Source organism: Gopherus evgoodei, chromosome 6, assembly GCF_007399415.2.
Source record: "Gopherus evgoodei ecotype Sinaloan lineage chromosome 6, rGopEvg1_v1.p, whole genome shotgun sequence".
NCBI lineage: Eukaryota > Metazoa > Chordata > Testudines > Testudinidae > Gopherus > Gopherus evgoodei.
Window position 1 is genome coordinate 44,456,594 of NC_044327.1, and position 26,953 is coordinate 44,483,546.

Consider the following 26,953-nt stretch of genomic DNA (forward strand, 5'->3'; position numbering starts at 1 on the left):
AGATGAGGAAACAAATGCATAAAGAGTTTAAGTATCTTGTTTGAGGTTATAGAGGAAGGCAGGGGCAGATGGGAATAGAAATCATGTCACCAGACTCCCGGCCTCTGCTCTGACCATTAGGCAACTCTGTCTAATGTAAGATGATTAACTACATTTACCTGTGGACAGTTTCTGCATTTGTTCAAAGGGTTGCATGCTCAAATTTAATAGTAAGGTAAGGCTAGCAGTATCTTTGACTATTGCAGCAAACCAGCGTCATAAAACCTTACTCAACCACTTGCTTTGATCAAGATTTTATTTTTATTTATTTATTTATTTATTGTGGTGATGCAGTGGCTGTGATAGGTGGTCTTGCCAGCCCAGATTCTTATCTAGTAACTGGGCATAACTCCATTGACTTTAATGCAGCTAAGCTGATTTACACCAGCTGAGAATCTGGGCCAGTATCTTTATGGAGAGCATTGGTGAATACATGTTGTGCCAGTGTAACCATGGATACACCTGCAAAACGGTTGCAGTAAATAATAGAAACTAGAAATTCTTATTCAGATTATTATCAGACTGTTATTTCCCTTGAATTACAGAAATAACAAAAATGATGTATATTATTTAAAATGCTACAGACAACCAACAAAAAAAAAAGCCATTACATATATAACATTTTGACTGATCTACCATATTCATCTGGTGGAAGAACTGACTGTCTCACTTTTTCTGTCAGATATTTTAAGAATTCAGTTTGAGGTCAGAATTTAAAGAACCAAATTTCAAAAATTCCCTGAATTGTACTCAGGTCAAAATTCACCCAAACTTCTAGCTCCCATTGTGATTTGTGCCTTTGGTTACCATAGTCATGGATGCACAAGTGTGTGTGCATTTTTCATTGTGAAAATTAGCATCCACTTTGTGATTATTTTATCTTTAGTGTTTTGAATTCATCATCATTCCTAAGGTGGTAAAAATATTTATCTAGGGTTGTCAGAATTCTCGAATTTTGAATTATACTTTGGAAAAACCATTTACTGTGTTAGTATTAATCATAACCAACATTTATTACAGGAATTACAAACATACTGTGATTTTCCTGATATAATCGATGTCAGCATTAAGCAAGCAAACCAAGAAGGCTCCAGTGAGAGTAGAATTGTCACCAGTGAGAGTAGAATTGTCACCATTCATAAGCAGGACAGCAAGAATCTGGTATGTTTATTTTTCTTATTGTTTGTTTGATTTATATTGATATTGGTTTGATCATGTGGTGGGAATACGGCAGTATTCACAGTATTCTACTAAACCTATGATGCGGTAAACATTACTCAGATGTTAATTAGGAAAAAGGTAAAAACTGAAGATTTTAACAGTGATCACTATATCAGTACATAGAGATGCTAATGTATTTGAAGCACCATAGCATAGACTGAAATTGAAACAAGGATATTTAAAACTAACAGTGACACTTTATCTGCAGTTCATTCTGCAACTTCGTTGTACACAGCTAAATAATTATTAAATGTGTGTAATTTTAATTAATCTAGACCCTAGTCCTGCAGTTCATTGTGTGTGAGCACAGCAGTCCATCTATGTGCTTGTACACACAACTGTAGGATTGGGATTTGAGATTAGCCTGAAGGGAAAAAGATATACAGAACTATATACATCCATTTAGACAAAAGGTTTAAAACTAATAGTAATAGCTGTTATTTAAAATATTGACTGAGGCATACACTTGAAAAGTGTTAGTCTGACAATGTAAACAAGTCACTTACAATATATTGTAAAGAGAATTTGTGTGTGAACTAAAAAGCCACAGTTGTTCATCTTTTTAATCTTAGCATTGTATTAGCAACACCATTTCCTGTATGAGATAACCTTTTGGTATAGTGGTTTCTTTCTGGATCCACATTACTGATCTGTGTAACATCAGATTTCCTGTTTCAGTCATTTTCCTGTGTGATCAGAGATCTACAACTTGTTGGCACACAAGATAGATGTACTGCTAAAATGGTTCTTCCTTCCTGGAGAAAGTAAATCCAAAACCTGCAAAAGCATTTGAATGAGAATGAATTCATTTTCTGTTTTTAATGCTGCCTTTAAAAATGATACTGTTTTTCAGAATTATATTAGATCTGACATAATTTACTCTTCAGTAGTCACATAGAATCTACACTTGTAGATAATTAGGCTGTGTTTTTGGTAGCTAGCCAATGGAAACAAATGGTTTTTAATATAGTCTTTTCCTATAAAGTGCATGTGTGAGGAATATTTGTTCTTTAATACAGCACTTTAACTTTTGGGTTATTAAAGAACATTCTTTTCATTACGTCTTTCATTGCTGTTTTTCAGCTTCAGTAATGAACATGTTCAACTTTTCTTTTAAGGTAGTTCAACCCCTTTCTCTTATGAAATGTGGTTGGTCTAGGACAGCGTATAATGTAGTTAAGATTCATCTGAAATGGGAGGAAAATGAAGGAACAGTCCATAGATTGGAGCGCATTGACACAAAATACGGAAAGAAGTATTTTCAGTATGAGATCCCCAACTTTCCTCTTGCTGTCTTTCTAAGATCTACTAGGGAGAACTGTTAATTTTCACATCTTCAGTTTCTCCTTGTTGAGAGAGGACCATATTGGGAGAGGAGTTATCTTTACAGGATTTATATACCAGAAATTATCCTAGCAAACCTGTGAAGCTCTCTCAAAAAAGAGGAATCTTGGGAAAGGAAGATTATAGAGGGTTCATGAAATTGGATTCTGACAAACTCAGACCTGACAGCTGTAGGAGGGTGGTTGAAGGTAGGTATATCAGCCCATTAAAGCCTCTTTCCTGTGAACTGAAAAGAGGTTACTTCAGGTTAATTAGGGCACCTGAGCCCAGTTACGGGCCACCATGACCTTTAGAACCTCTTCTGGTGAGAGAGCTGGGAGTAGGGACAAGATACAAGCTGCAGAAGGGTTGGAGGATCGGTTTCTTCTAGAGGGAGAGCTGTTCTCCTTCTCACAGGGGAAATATCGAGTTTACTACTACCTGGGGAAGGGATGACAGCCAGGAGCCAGTATAATAAGAATCAGTGCTCTGGTGGGAGCAAGGAAATGGTTTTGTGTGTGTGTTGGGGGAGCGGGGAGGGAGGTTGTTAAGAAAACCACTTGGGACAACCCTTAGGCCTACCTTGTGAAAACTGTGAATAAACCATTGTTAAGAATGATAAACTGTAGAGAAGGACTGATATACGCTAGGTCTCTGCTCCCCACCAGAAGGATAACTGCTGAGGCTGATGTGATAATAGAGGTGGGTTGCCACATGTGGTGTTATACAGCGGTGGATCATATACAGCGGACTCTCCTGAAGGCAAGATAAATCATTCCTGAGATTGGACAACGTGGTAAGGATGCTAGTGCAGGCCACTGCACCACAACAGGAGGCTACCAGAGTACAGATGGCTGCTCAGCAGGAATCCATATAAATACAACAAGAGACTAGCCAACTGCTGATGAATCAGGTGATACAAGACCAAGGCACACTGCAGGAAGTAGTTAGACAACTGAAGGCCCTGACTACTCTGGAAAGTGACCAGGAAGGAACTCTATCTTAAAGGCTAGTGGTTACTTACAAAAGATGATGAGAAAGAGAGATGTTGAGGTTTATCTTCTCATGTTTGAAAGAACATACCTATGTGAGGCCTTGCCCCAAGACCAATAAGTCAGTATCCTTGCTCCCTTCCTGTGTGGGAAGGCACAGAAGGCCTACCACAATATGGCAGCAGAAACTGTCAAACACTGTGCCCAGTTGAAAACAGATCCTGGCAAGATCCAGAGTGACTACAGCTATAAAGGCCCAGGGATTCCACAAGTGGAGGTTCCAGGATAACAGAGCTTCAAGACCACAACTGTTCAACTTGATCCTTCTGACACAGAAGTGGCTGCATCCTGAGACCAACAGTATGGAAAAGATCATAGAACTCCTGGTTTTGGACAGATTCCTGAAAGGATTACTGCCTGTGAAGGTGGGTTGACCAAAATGACCCTTCTGACGTCAATGATTTGGTTACCTTCGTAGAGAGGCATTTAATGGCCAGACAGCTTTCTAGGACTGCCAGAGAAGAGATGTGCCAGTCCCAAAGGCCTGTACCTCTGAAAGTTTCGGTATGACTATATGGGGGAGGAGGGATGCTGAAGTGCAACCCCAGGCTGGGAAGGGACTTGGGGAACTGGGGAGAGAAGACCATAGGGTAAGGCCTAATAGACCATAGAATAGGGAGATATCAAAGGCTATGTATAAATGTTATGCTTGTGGGGGAGCTAGAACATAGAGCAGCTCAGTGTCCTAACAGTGAGGAGCCCATGCAGTGCAACTTGATGGAACAGTGAGAGACCATGCTTAATCAATCCTGCAGGAATAGCTTGAACGGCCATGTATATCTATGTGGAGTTAAAGTTGAATGGTGTAGAGACTGTTGCTTTAATAGACTCCAGAAGTGAAGTCACACTGGTCTGTGGGAAACTGGTGGGGTAGAATGAACTGTCTGAAAAGCAGGGGAATAACCTGCATGCATGGAGAAGTTAATTATTAAATGGCCATTCTTGTACAAATAGAGGTTCAGGGAAGCACAACAAGGCTGGTGGTGGCTGTAATCTCTAAACTTCCATACCATGTGCTCATAAGACAAGATTTCCCAGGGTTCGGAAATTTACTCCCAGTGAAGGAATGGGGGAAAGTAATAACCCCATGTCTGATATCATGACTCCAGTAAATAGCCCACCTCCCATCTTCTCTCAATTAGCCCTGGACTTGTTTTCAAAGTCCCAGAAGACTATGCGAGAAAGATGGGCAAACTAAAGACTGGGGACCAAGATATTGGCCCAGAATCAGGGCTTGTCTACATCACAAAGTTGCAGCGCTGGTGAGGGGGTTACAGCGCTGCAACTTAGGAGCTGTACACATCTGCAGGGCATCACCAGCGCTGCAACTCCCTGTTTGCAGCGCTGGCCGTACTCCCGTTTTGTCTCGGGTGTAGAGGATCCAGCGCTGGTGATCCAGCGCTGGTAATCAAGTGTAGACACTTACCAGCGCTTTTCTTGACCTCCGTGGAATAAGCAGGTATCCCAGCATACCTGAGGAAGTGTCTGGTAATCAAGCAGGTCTCCTTCCCTGCGGTTTGCAGGGGGGTTCGGGGAACGCGAGAGCAAACCGCGGCGAAGCTGGTCTCCTTCCCCGGTTTGCTCTCGCGTTCCCCGAACCTCCGTGCAAGCAGGTCTCCTTCCCTGCGGTTTGCTCTTGCGTTCCCCGAATCCCCGAGCAAGCAGGTCTCCTTCCCTGCGGTTTGCTCTCGCGTTCCCCGAATCCCCGAGCAAGCAGGTCTCCTTCCCTGCGGTTTGCAGGGGGGTTCGGGGAACGCGAGAGCAAACCGCGGTGAAGCTGGTCTCCTTCCCCAGTTTGCTCTCGCGTTCCCCGAACCCCCCTTGAAGCCGCCCAACAGTGCTGCAGTGTGGCCACATCTAACACCACTTGCAGCGCTGGTTGCTGTAAGTGTGGCCACTCTGCAGCGCTGGCCCTATACAGCTGTACTAATACAGCTGTAACAACCAGCGCTGCAAAATTGTAGATGTAGACATACCCTCAGAAGGTGGTGCTTCTGGGTAAGCAGTCTCATCCAGCAGGCAGAGAGACAACTCAGTTACTGAACCTGAGGTTGAGACATGTTCCACAAAGACCAACCCTCAGGGTAAAACTGAATTTGGACATTTCAGACGCTTGATCTCCTATGCCAGAATATTAGAAAACTAGTAGTCTAGGTAAATGAGGTACCAGCAGAGGGGAACACTGAAGATCCAGGGCCTTACTTTGTAATTTTAAAAAAGGACCTATTGTATAGAATACTCTAACTACAGGACCAAGAACTGAAACAGTTTCTAATACTCCAAGGACACAGAAAGGCATTATTCGACGTAGCCCATTGTCATTCAGTCGAGGAATATTTGGCAGTGAATAAAACACTAAATAGAATCCTTTGAAGGTTCTTTTGGCCAAGAATCTATATGCAGGTTTAACACTATTGTGCTTCCTGCTCTGAATGCCAATTGCACAGCCCACAACCTCAATTAATGGCCCCTTCAGTGCTCCTACCAGTTATCTAAGTCCCATTTGAAAGGACAGTGATGGGCCTGATAGGCTTGCTGGAAAAATCAGCCCAAGCTCATCAGTGTGTGCTTCTTGTGTTGGACTTTGCTGCCTGGTATCCAGAAGCCATACCCCTGGGAAGCACAGCGTCCAAGATGATAACTAATCCAAATATCCTCTCAGACAGGAGTACTCAAGGAGATTCTGACAGATGAAGGGACTCCTTTCATGGCAGAGTTGATGAAGGACTTGTGTGTACTGCTTCAAATATGGGCCCTACAAACCAATGGCTTGGTCAAATGCTTAAACAGAGCACTGAAGAGCATGATACTGAAAATAGTGAATTGAGATTGGACAAATTGGGATACCTTGCTACCCTACTGGGATCTAGTTATAATGAAGGTTCCCCAGCCTTCCATAGGGATTTCCCCCTTCAAGTTGCCGAGTTGTTGCCACCCCATGGCATATTGGACATTGCCATGGAGCACCAGGAGGAACAGCCTCTCTAAGAAATGAGCATCATTGAACATGTGATGCACATGCGGGACAGAATAACCCAAGTCACCCCAATAGTGTGAGAACACATGGAAAAAGCACAAGCGACCCAACAGGCCTGTTATAATCGACAAACAAGTGTTCTGAAATTCCAGACTGGAGATTGGGTAATGGTGATGGGATCCCCAACAGAAAACAAGCCCTTGGTCAAATGGCAGAGGCTATATGAAGTAACAGGCCATTGCAGAGGTTAACTGTAAGGTTCAACAATCTGATCTCTGAAAGCAGGAACAGATCTACCACATCAACCTGTGAGAGCCCTGGCAAGACAGAGGTCATCAAGGTGGTGGAGTGAAGCCATGGTGTGTTCTCAGAGAAGCCAGGCAAAACTGTGAAAGCGCATCGTCCTGGATCCAGGAATACATGAGAAAGTTAAATCATACTGGATCCCTGAGGCTAAAAGGAAAGAGATCAATACAGAAATGAAAAGGATGCTGGAGTTGGGAATCACTGAAGAGTCCCATAGTGAATGGACCAGCCTAACTGTTCTGGTTCCTAAACCAAATGGTACCATGAGGTTCTTCAATGACTTTTGGAAATTAAATGAGATGTCCCAGTTCAATGCCTACCTTCTGCTTCAGAGAGCAGCATAGGGCAGGAATCAGGCATGCAGTCCAACCCCATAATGTTGAGCTGGGGGGCATATGTAACAAAGTCAGACCTGACCACTCTCAGAGGGTGGTTAAAGGCAGGTGTATCAGCCTAAGAATGGTTAAAGTCCTGTTTCCTAGGATCTGAAAAGGGTTTACCTCAGGTTAATTAGGGATCTCTGAGCCCAATTAAGGGCTGCCAGTGACCTTTAAAAACCTCTTCTGGGGAACTAGAGGGGCAGGAGGATCAAGGAACAATCCACAAACTGCAGAAGGGTTGGAGGCAGCAGAGAAAAAAGTTGCTCCTAGGGGGAGAGCTGTTCTCTTCTCTATAGGGGAAATATTGAGTTTACTGTTGTTTGGAGATGTGCAGGTGACCAGGAGCTAGCACAATAAGCCTCACTGCTCTGGTGGAAGCAAAGAAAAGTGTGTGTGTGTGTGTGTGTGTGTGTGTGTGTGTGTGTGTGTGTGTGTGTGTGTGTGTGTGTGTGTGTGTGTGTGTGTTGCTTAAGAGAACCACTGAGGCATTTCTTGTCAGAATTGTAAATGAACTACTGTTAAGAATTATCAACATTTAAGAGAAGGGCTGATTTATTCCAGCCTTTGCCCCTCACCCACATGCCACAGGGAGAACCATTGAGGCTGATGTGGCAGTAGATGTGCATTGGCACATAACATGGTGAATCAGGCCCATGGCATTCAGCTCGCATATACAAATTATTTTAAAAACAGATGCATCCAAATCTAGGACTTACTGCAGGAATGTTGTCCTGTTAGTTGATGTATGCGTTGCTAGTGATGAGAACACTGTTAAGAATAATACATTCTTCAGACAGTTGATATTAAAAAATAATACTATAAATCATAAGTAACTAGTATTGTGGTAGACAAACAAGCAGAAAGTTATAGCAGTAGACCTTTCAAGATCAGAGAGCCTGCAAATTATGGAAAGAAGAGATTAGAAGAAACCTTTTGGTTTTTTTCCACATTTTGCTCTTACTAAAAAAAAACAAAACAAAACCCCAGCACAATCTGATGGCTCAAAATGCAGAAATAAAGAATGCAGCTGAATACCTCGTACCCTCTAATAGATGGTGACTTTTTTTTTTTAATCCTTTTACTAGTTTAGTTATGCCCTGGTTTGGGGAATGCACCCCATCCACAGAGCCTAAATACTCAGAATGAATTTCACCGATTTTTGAGCATATACACAGTTATTCCAGTAGCAGTCAATTACTCATGTAAGTGCTTATCAATATGAATAAGGGTTCCACTATCTGGGCCTGTTTATACTATGCATGTGTGTGTGTTGGGTATGGTAACAGTATATATAAAAAATACCTGTCTGAGGATTGTGTTAATTATTATAAATTAACCTTGTATCTCTCTCTCTCTCTCTCTCTTCTCAACTTTTGCAGGAGGCTGAATTTCATTCGTTAAGAGAAGCTCTCTCTTTTGTATCGTTAATTGATGGATATTATAGATTAACAGCAGATGCTCACCATTACCTCTGTAAAGAAGTAGCACCACCAACTGTGCTTGAAAATATCCAAAGCAACTGCCATGGACCAATTTCGTAAGCAGTGCTCTTATATTAATAAGACCAGGCACGTTTACTGAGTCTTGAAAGATGAGCTTCAGCAAGGGTGAAACATAAGCGTACTTACTGGAATGTGTGCTTATAGAAAAAAATAGGTTTTTGGTGGGTGGCTTTTTTCAAATTTTCCTTTGGCAAAACATTTTGGGGGGGGGGTCAGGGGTGTTCCCTGTGACTTTTGTTTCTGGGGGAATTCTGCGCCACTGTGCAATGCAGATTTTTGCAGACATTAATGGTTTTCTCCCTCCCCTTTTCCCTCCGAAATTGGCTGCAGTGTTGCTGGGCGCCACTAGGGGAAGCTGGATCCAGCAATGCCCAGCTCTCACATAGAACACACTGCCGGGGGGAAGGGGTCAGGTGTATTGGCTGCAGGGGGCCCCTTGGCTGGATTTGGGGGGAGGGGTTGTGGCTACCTGGCACCCCAGCTGGGCTCTGGGGAGGGGAGGCAGCGAAACAGAAACTGGGTTGTCGTAGGGATTTCTTTTAACTGTCTACTTCTGGGGGAAATTTTGTGTGTCTGTACTGTTACAGACATACTTGCTGACAGGTATTTTGAAATAAATTACCAAAATAATTGAAACAGACAAATAAAATTTGCAGAATTTTAAAATATTGTGTGCAGAATTTTGAATTTTTTGGCACAGAATTCCTCTGGGAGTAGACTTTGTAAGGGAAGGTGCACTCTTTTTCTGATGAGGGATGTCACGTTTTGTAACACCATTGCACTGTATACTACCCCTTTATGTCCTTGTTGCATGACTGAATTGGAGGAAACTCCATATGAAACTCCTATTTGGTTACTGGGAAAACCTGCAGAGTGAGAGTAGGATGTTACCTTTTGTGATATGTTTCATGTTTGAATTCTTTTCTGTAAATCATAAGAATGAATACAGATGAATTTAAAATATATTTCCTCCACTCAGAGTTCATTTTTAACTCCAGCCCAGTCATGCAACAAAGACATAATGCTGAATTTAGGACGTTGTAGTCATTACCATGGCAACGGTGTATGATGTCATAAACGAAGGCTCTCATAATGTTTTCACTAAAAGATCTATCAGAACTAGAATCTAAGTTGCAAGGGAAAAGAGGGCAAATTCAGATACTCAGGTCTTCAGTCATTATGAGGGGAACATAGAAAATTGCTAGCTAGTAAATTTATCAAATTGCTTTTTGTACAGCTGTTGTCTCTTAGTTCAGTTTCTCCAGTTCTTTAGAGAAACAGTTTGGTACCTTTATTGATTGTAACGTTTCATACAGTACTGTTATTGTTTGAGCTCAGGATATGGGCAACCAGAATGTAAGTAAGCAGAATATACTGCATTTGATTTTTTTCCCATAGTTTAAGCAAGAGAACCAGTGTACTTGGTATACATATTTAAATAATAAAAAATTAGTCTGCCACCTAGTTAAATCAGGAATATTTCTGGAAATTTTTCATGAACATGAGGGGAAGAGAGGGAGTGATCTACATCTTCCAAAAGACATGAGTGAAACCTGTCCTAATATATCAAGCTCCTTCTGTTTACTTTTTGGACATGGGGAGGGAAACTTGCAAATTTGAACAATAGAGTCAGATGTTAAAGTTGACTTTTTAGGACCGCATTGAATTATGTGCTAGGCCTAGACCCTCTCAAGCAATGCCATTCATAACTAAGGCTAATATTTTGTCACGGATAGGTCACAGGCAATAAAGAAAAATTTATGGAAGCCTGTGACCTATCTGTGACTTTTACTAAAAACAAGCATGAGAAAATGGGGAGCCGCACCACTTTGGAGGGCCCCAGCTTGGAGCTGTGGGGTCCCCCCCTCCAACCGTGGCTCTGAGCTCCAGGGCACCCCCATTGCCCGCAGAAGCTGGAAGCTCCCGGGGACCTCGCTGCCCACAGCAGCCAGGAGCTGTGCCCCCCACCCCCACTGTGTCTGGGAGCTCGGGGCCCCCACAGTTCAAAGCCGCCACTGGTGGCGAGGGGACCCTGCAGCTCTCAGGCACTACAAGCACAAGTCACGGAAGTCTCTGGAAGTCACGGAATCTGTGACTTATGTGACAAAATCTTAGCCTTATTCATAATCCCTCGAACAAGACATGGACAGTCAGATAATCCATAGCAAAGATGCTATATAGTTACTTGATTTCCCAGGAAAAATCAGTTTCCATAGATGGATGATTCAGTGCATTTTTTTTAACCTGTTTTTCTTTCTCCTGTGAGCTGCTTGTCCTTGATAGGCATGTTTCCTTACTTGCATATAATACTGTTGCTAACAGAACAAAGCCCTGGTGTTTTAAAAAGCAAACACCATAGCACATAGATAGATACAGTCCTTCTATTAGATACCCACTGTCGACCTAATTAATGCTTTCTAATAATGGTGTCATTGCTCAAAATCTCTGCTGTTTTGCTTTCTGATATTGTACAGGAGTAAACACTTTTTTTCTTTTTATTATAGCATGGACTTTGCTACCAATAAACTGAGGAAAGCAGGCAATCAGACTGGCTACTATGTTCTTCGTTGCAGTCCTAAAGATTTTAAGAAATACTTCCTCACCTTTGCCATAGAGGTCAGTGTACTGCACTGAGCAGTAATTGTAGCCAGTATTGCACTAAAGCAGAGAGCATTGCTGCATGATTTATTTTTCTTTTACATACAGTAAATCGTTGAGTTTGTATCTTCTGTTACATGAGCTATGTATTCTCCTATTCATTAATGTCTTTGTGGTTCAGAATACTTTTTTTATTTACATGCTATTTATTGCTGTGTAAACTGGTTTGTTTTGGTTTATATGAAAATATCCTTTTAAATCACAAAATTATCAGTACATCGGTCTCTTCTACCAACATTTCAAAAATATAAAAAAACAGTAGCTGCTTCTTTGGTGAGGTATACCAAAAAATAGTGTGTGAGCTTTCCTACTGGCTTGCAGCAGTTAGCTACTGTAACACATACCTTCAAAGCTGTGCACATTTCAGCAGATGACATCACAACAATGCTGCTGCCTAGATGGAAAAGTATCAACTACTGTCTTAGAAACATAGGAATCTTTGCCACCTCAGAGAAATATAATCAATGGAGAAAGAAATGTTTTGTAGAATTGCACTGCTCATTCACTGAGCATATTTAGACTTTTCTTTCAGAAAGGAAAGCTGCGTGTGAAAGAGAGTTTCTTTTAGCTATCTGGTAAGATCTTCCCCCATTCAGAGCAATTTTGTATCATTTCTTGCTTTAGTTTTTCTAAGCAAACAGAGAGCTGCTGTGATTTGGTATTCATTGGTATATTTTCCACAGGGTTGTAAAGAAAAGGGCATGTGGCAGCAGTATAGGAGCTTCTATAAATTAGAAATGGACAACTGGACATTTTGGAAGTTTGACTTAAAGAAATGCGCTGTGTGTTGAGACTGTGTGCCAAGTTTCAGCTAGGAGTTAGAACTATGCTGTAGACAACAAAAATAAGAATATAGCTTAGGTTTTTGTGAGGTGCCTGTCATATGAACCATGCCTGCATCAGTGCATAGCACTACAAAATACATTTCACCATTGCTAATAAGTTTTCTGTTTGCGCACTCAAGATGTGAGGGTTCTTGCAACATTACATTTCCACCTCATCACTTTTGTTGCATGATGTAACTTATGTTAGTATCAATGAAGGGCTCACTTGTAACTGGGTCCATTCACTCTGTTTGCTTTTAAATCTCTTGGTTGCAGTCCTGATAGCTAATGTCAAAGTGCTAATCAACACTTCCAGTGATTGAAATAGTCCCTTACTAGCTTTATCAATGTCTTCTCATTTTACTAGATACTGGGATTAAAATATCAAATGACAGTAACAAGTTACTTGAGAATTTTTCTCTTTTTTAATAAATTGAGTGTACATAAATTGTTTACATTTTTAAATTGTATGTGTTGGTCTTTCCTTTTCTAATTAAAAATCTGTACAGCGGGATGGTGTCGCTGAGTATAAGCACTGCTTAATAACAAAAAATGAGACTGGAGAGTATAATCTTAGTGGAACGAAGAGAAGTTTTAGTAACCTTAAGGATCTGTTGAATTGCTATCAGACAGAAACGGTCCGTTCAGACAACATCATTTTCCAGTTTACCAAATGCTGCCCTCCAAAACCAAAAGGTAAGACTTGTAAACACAAACATGTCTAATTATTTTCGGGTTAATTGATTTTTTGAAAGAGAAATTAGCAGATCAATATATTTGTCCAACAGACATTTTCGTCTCCTTAGTCATTGAGATTTCAGTGTAGTGTCACCTTGGATTTGCCTTGGTTTGTAAGAAGTTACTCACAGTGCTGTGATCCCCTTCCACAAAGCATGACCATCCCAGCTTGCAGCTGTCCCAACTGAAAATAAAACTGGCCTCTTAATGATTGAAAGGTTGCATTTAACAGCATTTCTTATCTGATCAAGTCTTTAGCTACACGTTTGTATCATGAAAGAGCTGCTAAATTTGTCATTTCTTATTCTGAAACGCACATGATGTACCATGAAAAGTGGTGTGGAATGTTTTCAGCATTGTAATGCTGTACTTGTCAAAAATAAGAGTGCTTCCGAAACTTTAATAATTAGGAGAGAAAGAAGAGAGAGAATCAGAATGTTATCTCTAGTCAGAAAGATCCAGGTTTGACATTTGTTTAAGTCCTGTAATACTGTGTTATTTATTAAACAAATTGTTCTCTCCCTGCTATGGTATCCAGATTAAACTTCTTATCTCAGTAGATTTACACCTTAAATTAATAATTCTGTTGAAACAACATTTTGGATAAGTCTTTAACAGAGGTGTTTTCTATTTTTTGTTTGTTTTTTTCCTTCCACCCCCACCTTCTTTCCCTCCCCCCCAGATAAGTCAAATCTTCTAGTCTTCAGGAGCAATGGTATTTCTGATGTACCTACATCACCTACATTGCAGAGACACAATAATGTCAACCAAATGGTCTTTCACAAAATCCGGAATGAGGACTTGATATTTGTAAGTTCACCAGTTGCACCCAGCTGGCCATTTTCATGGACAGTTGCACACAGAGTTCTGAAAATCTAGTCCCTGTTTGTATGCAATTTAAAATAGACTTAATTGCAGCAAGACATTTCGCTACAGTAGTTCTTTAGTGACAATTAAAAAAAAAAGTTCTACATTTGGGTGTCCCTTTAATAATAAACAAAATTTTTGTTCTTATAAAAATGTCTTTCCTTTTTATTGCATCAACCACTGTTTTCTCCACCTTCAGAGGCCCAAATTCTTTATACTCCCAGCCTTCAGTTTCCTTCCCTATGGGTTCTTGCAACCACCTGTCCCCAGAGGTCCCCAAACAGTCAAAGAGGGGGTGGGGAAACCTTCATCTAATCCAATATTTAGGTTAAACTCTTTCCAGTATAGTTATTCCTCACTCCTGGTCATTTGATTCTTGAACTGATTGTATTAGCTTTAAAAGTTTTCTACGTACATTATTTATAGAGAACTTTAAGTGATTAGAACTGACAGAGTAGGTGTTCTGACTGCTCCTTCCCTGTTACCCCTACCTTTTTTATATTTTAGAATGAGAGCCTTGGGCAGGGCACCTTTACTAAGATTTTCAAAGGTATAAGGAAAGAAGTGGGAGACTATGGCGAGCTCCATCAAACTGAAGTCGTCTTAAAAGTGCTGGATAAAGTGCACAGAAATTACTCTGAGGTTTGTCTGGTTTTCGGGTAATATGTTTGATTGTTGTCTGTAAACAATTACTGTTCTTTGGTACCATGAACAACTTAAAATGGTATTATATGGTAGATGATTACAGTTCAGTTTAATCCAGGGCCAGACTCTTTCCTGCACCAAGCATAATTTTGTGAAGGAGAGGTGAGTAGGGCTGTCAGGAAGCGAGTTTAAGGCTTTTTTATTCTCTGCCTTGCACAGCTGCACTTCAGGCTGTGGCCTAGGGACTGCTGTAACTAACCTACACCATCTGTCAGTGGTCCCCAAGGGACCACATCCATCCACGTGCTGAGAAATGCCAGAATGCAGCAGTGTTCCAGTTTTGCCCACTTCTACCCCTGGTACTCTAGACTTTGGACCAGGGGGACTGGTGCAGGGGCCAGTTGTCATGGCTTCACACTTTCCGAGAGCTTCACCCCCCATGCCCCCACAGCCCAGGAAGAATTCTCAGCTGACCAGATGTGGCCAGTGTTAGGGTCCTTTGCACCTCCTGAGCAGCAGAAAGGGGCCAGATCCAGGGAGAGAATTTGGCCCCAGATTTCACCTTTGATCCAATACACTACATGCAAATGCAATGAAATACTCTAATTCAACATTTTTGAGCAGTTAACAATCTTAGATTTGTTGTTTATGGCCATCTTCTTGTGGAGTTCAGATATCTGCCATAGGTTAAAGGAGATTCCCTATTAGCGCTGCTTCCTTTCTATATGTATAAAGATTGCTGACTAAACCATGTGTGCACTGTGGATAAAACAGTTACTAAAAAAAAGTCACTGCACAAGCCAACAAGATGGAATCAGTTATGCAATATTCTTGCAGTAAGTTAGGAATTAAAGCAATGTGAAAATGTGGGTGGGTTTAATTCCAAATAATTTAACATTTTCTTCGCTGATTATCATTCTCTCTGCCTTCCACTTGCAGTCTTTCTTTGAAGCAGCAAGCATGATGAGCCAGCTTTCTTACAAGCACTTGGTATTAAATTATGGAGTATGTGTCTGTGGAGAGGAGAGTAAGTACAATCAATTATATTTATGTAATTTCAAATAGCTCTCATTACAGTTTCTGTTCTTGATATTGTGTAAAAGCCTGCTGCAAAATTTATTTGCATTCTAGTTGTATAGGGGTGGCTCAGCAGGCATTCATGTGAAAGAGTGACAGTTACTCCTGAGGGAATTCTGTGCCAATGTCCATGTGCAGAATTTATGCCCCCTGCAGATTTCTTTGCTTCCCTGCAGAATGACTTTCTGACAGGGAAACAAAGGGAAGCCACAAGAGCGGTCATGCAACCCTCCCAAGCAGTATGTTTTGGGTCCTCAGGGCAGCCAGCACAGAGGTAAATCACTGTGGGGCAGGAGGTGTGACTGGGGAAGACCCAGCTGGTGGCTTCTACATTGTGCTGGGCTCAGCTGCTAGTCCCAGCTGGGCTAGGGAGGATGAGGCTTCCTCTTCCCCTGTATGGCATCCAGGGCGGGGTCAGACCTACCCCCAGATTTCTCCCCTGGCTGCAGGAAGCTGCTTCCTGCACCCGTTGCTCCTCAGCTGCAGGGGGAGGGATCCCTGTACAGGGAGCTGCTCCCTTATCCGCTTAACCCCCATACATCCAGACCTCCTCATACCCAGACCCTCCCGCCAAGCCTCACCCCCCTTCACTCAGAACCCCCCTCCCCCAAATGAGCCCCACTCCCCTAGCATCTGGACCCCCCACGGAGACCCCACACCAGACCCCCTGCCAAGCTCTATAACCCTCCCCAGACCCCCTTATGCTGAGACCCAACCAGCTTCACCTGGACCACCTGCAGAGTCCCATTACCGTTGCATCCAGAATCCCCCAACAAGCTTCTGTGTATCCAGATTCACCCCCCACCCAGATGCCCCACTGATCCGCCTGCACCCAGATTATCCCTCATAGAACCCTCTCAACCCACATCTGGATCTCCCCTTATTAAGCCCCTCCACACTTGGTTCCTTGCTGAGTCTGCTTTCCACATGGAGGAGCAGGGCCCTGGGGTGTTTCTGGGGCAGGACTGGTTTTTGCACTGTGTCAGGGTTGGGTGCAGCCTCACTGCTGAGTCCGTTTCCTGGTGGGGAGCTGCACAGTGATCTCCCACCTCTGTGCAGCCAGTGGCCTGTGCTCCCCAGTGCCATTCTGGGGCCTCCACATTTATTTGACAAATAAAATTTGCAGAATTTTAAAATACAATGTGCAGAATTTTGATTTTTTGGTGCAGAATTTTTAATTTTTTGTCACTCAGGAGTAAGTGACATCAGCGAGCGTCATAGGAAATTTGAACAGGTTGTGGGAATATGCAGTGTAACCTTTTGTGAAGGATTTGCTAATACATCTGCAGAGACTGGCAAAGGCTTTTAAGAGCCAGCTTTTCAGAATCAGCTGACAAAATTGTATTTTTTTCCACAATTTTTTTCCACAATTTGTCCACCAGTATTTGCATGTCCATAGTGATCAATGGTGATCATAGGTGCCTGATTGTTCAAGCAAATCACCATTAGCTCTGCAAAAAGTCTTGACTGTTACTCTTTGCACATGACCAAATGCTGGTTTTGTGGGGACAAATACAATTGTAGAAAGGGGCAACCAGTTCTGGAAATGTGGCCCCTTATTTCAGCAGAACTCTGCCCCCCGTCTTACCTTTCCTCCAGTAAAAAATCATCCTAGAAACTGTATGTGGGTATGTAGCATGTCCCTACTAACATTTTTAAAGCAACTTCAGATTGTTGTTCTAGATTTTATGTATGTATTTCCTCATAAGCCAGGCTTTTATATGAGCTAGTTCTCCTGTTTTTGTATGCGTATATTGTCATAAGGCAGATTAGTGTTAGTAGATCCCTTATCTTGGGGTCATCTTTTACCCTCCAGTCCTTTTACTCAGAGAGGCCAGGTTTTGCTAATTAACTTTGGTTTTCTGTTTTAGTTTTTCATGTGGCTTTTCTAAGTTATTTTAGCATCGTATTGTTTTCTTTCTGAGATTCCCATTTTTTAACAAAATAAAACATTTTATAGTAACAGTAAGTGTCGGAATCCCTTTTTTTGTTTGATCATGGGAGTAATGAAGAGCTCAACATTCTGCAAGGTGTCCCCTGAATTCAGTTTAAGAGGATCTGCAATGATTTTGTCAGCAAAGTTGTTAGAGATCCTAAATCCTACTTATCTGCATCATAAAATGTAAATGCCCATATATTTTCCTTGATTGCTCAAAAAAGCCTTATCCTTGCTTTGCAGCTTGGCTGGAGCTTTCATGATGAGAGAAACAACATGAAATACATAGTATAAATCAATGGTTCTCAACCTTTTCTACACTGGGACCCACTATCCCATTTAGCAGTGTAGGCGGGCAGGGCTCCACAGGTCGAGAACAATGGCCCTTATGTTTGTGTTTGATTCTCAAAGTTATTTTAATATAATTTTGTGGGGTGGAAAGGGATCATTTTAAATAGTTGGATGTCAAGTAATTTTATTTTAATAATTACTAAAAATATTTAGTCCAGAGAAACAAGAAATGGTAGGCCAGCTCTTATTAACTGTTTCTCTTACCGCCAACTAAGGAATGTGACTCCCACTACTTAGTCGCACGGGGTGGGATGGAGGGTATGGGCCTTACTGACTACCATGATCAAGACCAAGCAAAAAATCACAATCACTAACTATGGTTGTTTTATTATTAAAGAAAGGAAAAGAAACATTAAACAAAACAACACAAATGACTTTAAGTGTACTTGTCCTTGGAAAATAGGAGTAGAAACCTTCTGGGATTTTTGTGATTAGCTTTCACATTTTGTAACATAATTTTACATATGTATTGTTATACTTCTGAGCACCCCGGGTATAGCATTCTGATAGCTGTATCTTAATATTCAGTAAATATTCTCCTTGATTTCCCCATTCACTTGTGGTGGTGTTAGCACAGACACTTCAATTGTTGTATAATGTACTATATCAGTAGGGAATTTTATCTTCAGATAGCTTGTTTATAAGTATAGTAATTCATTTTTAAACTCATAATTAGACTCTGTAGTCTATCTACTTCTAAAGATATGGGAGATTTACATAGGTAACTTCCTTAGTCTACTGAGAGGAGGCCAGTTCCTTATGTTAGCAACAACTATATTTAATTCAGATAAGTCTGCTATGGATCTGAGTAAATTTTATTTTGTATAGTTCTGAAAGCACTGCATGTTCTCTGAAAGACTAAGTTGCAAGCCAATTTTTGCATTATAAAGCAGGAAACACACCATGGTTACAATAGGTTTCATTGTGTTTGGAGTCCAAATGAGGAACTTTAATACAATTGAAAGCAGAAGCTCAGGATCATTTCACTTCACTTTAAATTAATTGTTTCTAAAAAAATAAATCACTGAGACCGTGGCAACCATGCAGCTGTGCTATATGGCTTCCTTCCTGGGTCCTTGACTAGAAGACTGTTTAAGCAAGTGTTGCCAGATTAATACAGGCAGGCTGTGGGGAAAGGGCCTCTTCTTATGGCTGTGCCTACACAAGAGGGGAGCTTCTGTTGTTCCAACAAAGGATGTGTTTCAATAGCGGAACCAACAACACTTCAGTTCAGCAGGATGAATCTTTAGATTTTAAAAAAAGAAGAAGAAAGTTTGTAAACAACTGCAAAGTGGCTGAGTTGAAATGATTGTTTTATTAATGCAATATGACATTGATACACTTATACATTATGATGCTAACTTGAAACCACATTACTTTTATTGTCACAAGGTGTGTGTGGGGGGGGTGTTAAAATCAGATCTGTTTCTTAGTAGTATGTTTATAAAACAAGAATGAAAAATTAAACAGTCTGTTTACCTTTTAAACATTTTAAATCAGATATCCTGGTGCAGGAATATGTCAGATTTGGATCCTTGGACACATATTTGAAAAAGAACAAAAATTCTATCAATATCTTGTGGAAATTGGAAGTTGCCAAACAGTTGGCATTGGCCATGCATTTTCTGGTAAGTTGTTTTTTTCTTTTTTAGGTGATGGTCAGATTCATATGCTTGGTTTTTTATCTATACATATTATACAAACACACACAAAAATCTACATTAAAAGATCATTATTACGCAGTCAAGCACTCAAAAGTTAGGAAATGCTAGAATTAAGGCTGCCTGTGCAGCCTAGTTCAGCCCCTTTGTGAGTATGCACGAAGATAAGTACATCAGAGGTTGGCAGCCTTTCAGAAGTGGTGTGCCAAGTCTTCATTTATTCACTATGATTTGAAGTTTCACTTGCCAGTAATACATTTATACATTTTTAGAAGGTCTCTTTCTATAAGTCTATAATATGTAACTAAACTATTGTTGTATGTAAAGTAAATAAGGTTTTTTAAATGTTTAAGAAGCTTCATTTAAAATTAAATTAAAATGCAGAGCCCTCTTGACCGGAGACCAGGACCCAGGCAGTGCGAGTGCCACTGAAAATCTGCTCACGTGCTGCCTTTGGCACATGTGCCATAGGTTGCCTACCCCTGAATTACATAATCACATACTATTTTTTCCACAGGATCCATGCCTCATTCAGTTCACAGAACGGACAGTGTTCAATTAATGAGCAGCTAATTCAGTATTTTGTTTTCTCCTTATTGTTCATTTGGTGGATGTAGCCCTAATTTACTGCACGCTGGTCATGCACTACTCTGAAGACAGCATTATTAATTCTGTCATATGCTTTTCTGTAGCACTTATTTCAGTGATGGGCAACCTGAGGCCCTTGGGCCGCATGCAGCCCATCAGGGTAATCTGCTGGTGGGCCATGAGACAGTGTTTACATCGACCGTCTACAGGCACGACTGCCCACAGCTCCCCATGGCCGCAGTTCACAGTTCCCGACCAATGGGAGCTGCAGGAATCAGCAGCCAGCTCGCACAGGCCACAGGTTGCCTGCCACTGGCTTATTGATAGTATCTGAGTGCATCACAAACGTTAATTAATTTATCCTCACATCATCATCTCCATTTGATGGCTGGGAAGCTGAGGCACAAAGAGAGAGAGGTCAAAAGTGTCCACTAGGGCAGCATTCAACTGTCTTAATGACGAGACCCTCCCTTTATTTTCTGCAATCCCCTACCTCATTCACTACACACTTTCCAACTTCTGCAATAAATGGGGCAGAGGTTTTACGAAGCGCAGCCTCCTTTACCATGAAATCCTGATTCATGCCTAGAGCAGATCCATCTTAGTCACTAAATGAAGCAGGGGACCTGTGAAAAAAAAGTATGTGTTTATGCAATTAAAGACTATATCATAATGCATATGAATAAGGGAGATGAATTAAGGTTGCACAGGCAGCCTTAATTCTGGTATTTTCTAATTTCTGAGTGTTTCACTTTGCAACCTTAATAATAATCTTCTAGCATAGCCTTGTGTGTATGATTTCCTAGGTTTTGTTGTTTTTTTTTAAAAAGCAAACTGGAAAAACAGAAATTCCATCATATGGTTCCTCAGTAGGGTTGGAATCTTTAGATCCACCTGACAGACATCTGGCACTTGAGGTAACGGAGTAACTGCTACCATTGTCATCCTCTGTCTGAACCAGCACTAATGGGAGATGAGACACTCACCCTAATAGTGGGTTTCACAGATATTTGCCAGCACCAGAAGACTGGTGAGACTCAGCTGTCTTGAGTTCCATTCCAGGATTTGGAGGGGAGTGTGTTCTAATGGGCACAGACTTTTGCACATTCCACCAAGCTGATTTCTGCTGCCCCATCCCCATCAACCTGTGCCTGTCCCAGTCCTTTCTCTTTCTCACCCCTGGCTACTTGTGACAGTCTCAATCTCCTTGCCTTCCCAATCCAAGTCCCTACTCCTCAGGCGTCTCAGCCCAGTCCCAGTCTTTTTTTCCCCAGCCATCTCCTCCTTTGAGTTTTCTTTCAGAGTCAGAATCTCTGCTCTCCACACCCAGTCCCAGGCTCCTTGCCCAACTAATCCGAGTTTCCCCCTCCAATTCCCAGTCCCAGTTTCTCTCTTCCAGTCCCAGTCTGACCAGACTCCTTGTCCCAATCTACTCCTTTCTCTCTCTCCCAATTCAGATGACTTCCCCCTCTGTGCTGCCTGGGTGCCAGCAGGGAGGGTCACTGAGGCATAGAGGAGAGAGGCCTTGCTCTCAGTTCTAGCTCCCAGGCCCATTACGGTTCAGAGTAGCAGTTACAGGGGAGCCTTTATAGCCCTGAGCTGGACCATGCTTAGCTAATCTGTGGGGATGATGCATGTACAGTTAGTCGGCACCAGCAGCTGTGAGAGGCTCCAGCATGCTCAGTGAGGATGCAGTTTGTGGAGATTTTAGCTGTTAATGTTGAAGAAATCTTTACTGCATGTGCAAGCTGTGATTATTTTCAAAGGCTTATCACTTGGGCAAATTTGGGTGGATCTTCATGAGGATGGCAAAAGGTACATACATCTCTGACACACATGCCACCCCTGCCAAATTTCAAGTCCTTGCTCCAAAGCACAGAGGCAGTAGAGCATTTCAGGTGAAAGGTCTTAATTTTTTAACTTGAGCAAGGTAATGTATATTTTCTTATCCTTCTCAAAAACAACTGAACCATTCTGGCTGAAATTTTCCAAGAAAACTGAGCCTGAGGCAGACATCAGGCATGAAAAATTTCACCCCTGACAGGCAAAGTTTCATAAAGTTATAAGCAACTGGGCTTAAGGCCTTATAATGGGAGGTGTTGGGCAACCTGAATAATGGAGGGTGCTACCAGCCCTGCCTATAATTAAGGGCTGATATGTGTTTCTCACTGAAGTTAAAAGGGACTTGAAAGCAGAAGAGGGGACAGAATTAGTCCCATCTGAGAGTTAGCCACTTACAAGATTCTAGGCCAAATTCTGCTCTCAGAGACATGCAAGCTGCTCCCATTTCAGTCAAGGAGGTTAGTGCCTATGTAAGGACAGAACTTTGCAAGCCCCTTCAATGCACTACATCATTTTTATCCTTCTTAACCTCTCCTTTGTGTCCCACTATTCTTCTGCCTTCTCCCTACCCTCCTCTAAATCTTCTCCCGGACTGTATCCTTTACTTCTCTGTTACTGCGTTGGTGTCATTCCTTCTCTCATGCTGCTCCATAAACAGCTCTTATTTTGTCCTGTTTTGTTTGCCAAATGGTCCTCTTGGAAATCTCAACTTAAAAATAACTTCTTCCAGGAATCATGCCTACCATTTCCCCCTTCATTTTCCTATGCTCAATATAAATTACCTTCTAATAGTGTTAATAGCTAACACCAGTAAAAGCTGCTGCCTTTTTCAAATTACTGATATACTTCAGGCCTTATTTGATGTCTGCCTAGTTGTAGAACATATATTAAAGCTATCCAAATTTTAAATCTAGATAGATAATGGACATAATTTAACCAATATTTAAATTTTCTAACAAGTTGGAGAGGAATTAGCTGTGTCATTTTATTCCTGCCTGCAATATGTGATCCAGTTAATTTCCTAGACTAACACTTTTTTTAAAATGCCTTCTGGATTTTACCTGTGTATTTACATAAAAATGTATTTTTCTTTATTAGGAAGATAAAAGCCTGGTTCATGGGAATGTATGTGCAAAAAATATCTTGCTTATCAGAGAAGAAGATAGGAAGTCTGGAAGCCTTCCGTTTATCAAGCTTAGTGATCCTGGTATCAGCATGACAGTTTTGCCAAAAGACAGTAAGTCTTGGAGTCAGCTATCTTGGCTATTGTTTGTAACATTGAAAATATTTGTATTTTTATTCCTCAAGCCTCTCATTGTACTGATTTGTTTATTGTGATAAGCTCCTCCAGCCTTTCTCCAGTCCCTAAAACTCCGTCCTAGACAGCAGTTAAAAACTGCATCTTGTTATCAACAAATGGCTATAGGAAACAAAGTCAAAATTTTCTGCTGGGTGGTTGTGTTTTATTTTAAATAAGTCTGTACAAAAACACAAACAGGTTAAGATGACTTATATATCCATGATATGCCGCTGTTCTGTCCCTTTTACAAGCTGTGAAATGCTTTCAAATGGAATAAAAATATTAATATTAATAGGACAACATGCACAAGTGGATGCATCTGATGATTGACTACTAGATGGATATATAATGTATCCATTCTCACTGTCTCCCCTTTTTTGTCTTTTAAAATAACACTGTCAGGTGAAAATTTATATGTTCTTAAACAGGTTTCCTTAGCTGTGTTACAAATAACACCTTAGATTATTCAAATTGGAAGCATTTTTAAAATGTAAAATACTAGTCTTCATTGATATTGTTTGCTATATTCAGTTTGGAAGATGAAAGCAGAATAATCCATTTTGGTTTAAATCAGTTTTACTTTATAGTTTATGTACATTGGCAGGATTCTGGAACCTTTGGAATGTGATGGTGACGTTATACAATAAACTTGCCACTGAATTTTTTACAAGTTGCAATATTTTTTTTTGATAGTAGTCTTTTTATGTAAACTTAATTTCAAGAATCCTAAATCTTGGGTCTAAACTGATCTGACAGTATCCTTTTAACTTGTTACCCCAATCAGTTTTAGTTTTGATCAGATAATGAAGACTCAAACAGTTGAATTCCTCTGTATGCACACTGCTGCTTGTTGCAGAGTCAGCATGTTGTGCCCCATCTGAAAACTACTAAGCATGTGCCTCTGATTTTTCACCCTCTCAATCTTGTGTGGGAAGTACTGTTTCTTGATGGTAGTGGGAAAGGGCATTCATGTCAGAGCAACAACATGATGTAGAAATTCCTTAAATCTGGCTTCATGGGGCTATAAAGAGAAGACAGTCAATGAAGTTTTAAAATTAGAAGCAATGATACTTCATCCTAGTTATAAGTGTTCATCATTTATGCGTGTGTCATTTAGCATTTACTATTGAAGAACAGGAACGTCAGAAGAGTTTGAAGTATTTCATTGTAAAAAATAAGAGATAATTATAGAAATTCAAACTGTTACTAATTCTAATGTGTTTAAGTAGAATTTGCAGATGAAAGTAGACACTTCAGTATTATTCATGACCAGTTGTGTTTCATGATTACATAGTTCTTCTTGAAAGGATACCCTGGGTTCCACCTGAATGCATTGAAAATCCTAAACAGTTAAGTTTGGCAACAGACAAGTGGAGTTTTGGTACCACTTTATGGGAAATCTGCAGTGGGGGAGACAAGCCCCTTGGTGCACTGGATTCTCCCAGAGTAAGTATTGGCAAGTAGAGTTTGTTGTTACTGTATTTGTGAACACCATGTTTCTTTGTTGACTATACTTTCTAATACCTTTAAAATGCATTTTTAGTGCAGTATCGTGTTGAGTCTTGCAGAGAGTCCAAACCCTAAATTATCCAATGCAAAAGCATTTACAGGTATAAAAATGTCTCTAAAAATAGAGTACACCTCTATCCCGGTATAACGCTGTCCTTGGGAGACAAAAAAATTTCACCGTGTTATAGGTGAGACCGCGTTATATCAAACATTCTTTAGCCCCCCTTGTTCCCTGACCGCCCCCTCCTGAGACCCCCATCCCTAATCACTGACAGGACCCCACCCAACCCCTCTTCTCCCTGTGCCCTGACTGCTCTGACCCCTATCCCCCCCAGGCACTCACTGGCAGCAGCCGGAAGCAGAGAAGCCCATCCCCAGCCCACTCCATTCCGCCACCTCCCAGCTGCGGCGCTCCGCTTCCTGCCCCCAGTGAGTGCGGGGAGGTTGGGGAAAGAATGCCTCCCTGCATTCACCTGCGGCAGGAAACGGAGCGCCATAGCGGGGAGCTGGCGGAATGGAGCTGGCTGGGGCCGCGTTGCTCCGCTTCCCGCCGCCGGTGAGTGCGGGGAGGTTGGGGAAAGGATGCCCCCCATACTCATCTGTGGCAGGAAGTGGAGTGCTGCGGCTGGGAGCTGGTGGAGTGGAGCGGGCTGGGGCCGGGCTGCTTCGCTTCCGCCACTGCTGGTGAGTGTGTGGGGGATCCCTTCCCCCAAACCCTCTCCCCCGAGTGACATGGCTGGGGCTGGGGCGAGGGAAGCAGAGCGGGCTGCTCTCGGCCCCCCTCGCAACTCTGGAACTGTAGGGCCCCCAAAAGTGCCCTCCCACAGCTCCTGCCCCCCAGACTCTGGGTGGAGGAAGTCCCTGACCGCCCCTGAGACCATCTGCCCCTTATCAACCCCCCCAGCCTGGTCCAGCACCCTTAACACACTGCTTAGAGCAGCATGTCAGAGCTTTACCGTGTTATATGCGAACCCGCGTTATACTAGGTCGTGTTATATCGGGGTAAAGGTGTACAACTCTAAAAAATTCCAAAATTATTGCTCTGTAATATTGCAGGTCTTTCCTGCAGGCATATTTAGTCCATCTCTCTTGAAAATTGTCAGGAGAGTCCTCTAAACGCAAAATCCAACCCTTTTCAGAGCTTTACACAAACTCACTTGTACCCATCACAATAGCTTAATCTTGCCTGTGGCTTCTACTGCAATTTCCCAATAGCTCCCTCAATCAGCTCATTTAATAACACATTCCTAGCAGAGCCACTGGATACTTATCTAGAAGGAGAAACATGTGAGATACTAGCCCCCTCTGACTCATCCACACTTTCTCATAGTCAGAATAAGGGTAGAGACAGACCTCAGCCAGCCCACAGGTGGGCAAAACTTTCTTACTGCTCCATCCTAGTTAGGCTGCACAGAATCACCTGTGCAAAGGAAATAAGTTGGTCTTTCTCATTTAAACCAGAAATGGCTGTTCTGCCACAGATACCGTGTTTGTCACAAAGCCGCTGGAATGATATTATACGCTAAAGCATCTTGTATGTCTTTAATCCTAGAAGTTACAATTTTATGAGGATAGGCATCAGCTTCCTGCTCCAAACTGGACAGAACTAGCAAATCTTATAAACAACTGTATGGATTATGAGCCAGATTTCAGACCTTCTTTCAGAGCCATTATACGTGATCTTAACAGTTTGTTCACGCCAGGTAAGGAAGGAAAGGGAATGGATTTTTGGTAGAAGGTTGTAAACTCTTTGGGGCGGGAGCTGTTGTTTTGTTCTGTGTCCATAGAATGCCTAGAATAATGGGATCCTGGTCCAAGGCACCACCACAACATAAACAACAGACATTATAATGAATATATTTTATTGTTTTCCAGTTTGCTATTAAAAGTGAATTTTACTGGGGGATCATTCAGAACATTTTCGTTGTATTTTAAATATTGATTTCAATTACATTGGCAAGATTGCAGTCCCAGCTTCTTAGTGAAGTACATTATATCAATTATACTTGTACTTTCTACCAGTAGCTGGGATAAATACTGCTAAACTTGCTACTGTTCCTGCAGACTTACTCCCTGGTTATCAAATATCCATCTGATTTTTGAATGTTGTGCCCCCTAGAAAAAGGGCCATTGCTCAGTAGGTGTTATAGTTAAACC

At 41.6% G+C, this 26,953-nt stretch overlaps 1 protein-coding gene across 5 annotated transcripts in view; it reads left to right on the plus strand.

Annotated features, from left to right (window-relative positions):
- The window catches only part of JAK2 (Janus kinase 2), a 145,442-nt gene that overhangs the window by 93,350 nt on the left and 25,139 nt on the right, over positions 1 to 26,953 (plus strand). For all 5 annotated transcript variants that reach the window (XM_030565805.1, XM_030565804.1, XM_030565806.1 and 2 more), the window contains 11 exons: positions 1,060 to 1,200; positions 8,678 to 8,835; positions 11,305 to 11,416; positions 12,792 to 12,978; positions 13,703 to 13,830; positions 14,395 to 14,529; positions 15,472 to 15,559; positions 19,397 to 19,524; positions 23,086 to 23,224; positions 24,582 to 24,733; positions 26,349 to 26,499. In XM_030565805.1, coding sequence (XP_030421665.1) covers positions 1,060 to 1,200; positions 8,678 to 8,835; positions 11,305 to 11,416; positions 12,792 to 12,978; positions 13,703 to 13,830; positions 14,395 to 14,529; positions 15,472 to 15,559; positions 19,397 to 19,524; positions 23,086 to 23,224; positions 24,582 to 24,733; positions 26,349 to 26,499 — 1,519 coding nt within the window. The remainder of the gene's footprint in view (positions 1 to 1,059; positions 1,201 to 8,677; positions 8,836 to 11,304; positions 11,417 to 12,791; positions 12,979 to 13,702; positions 13,831 to 14,394; positions 14,530 to 15,471; positions 15,560 to 19,396; positions 19,525 to 23,085; positions 23,225 to 24,581; positions 24,734 to 26,348; positions 26,500 to 26,953) is intronic.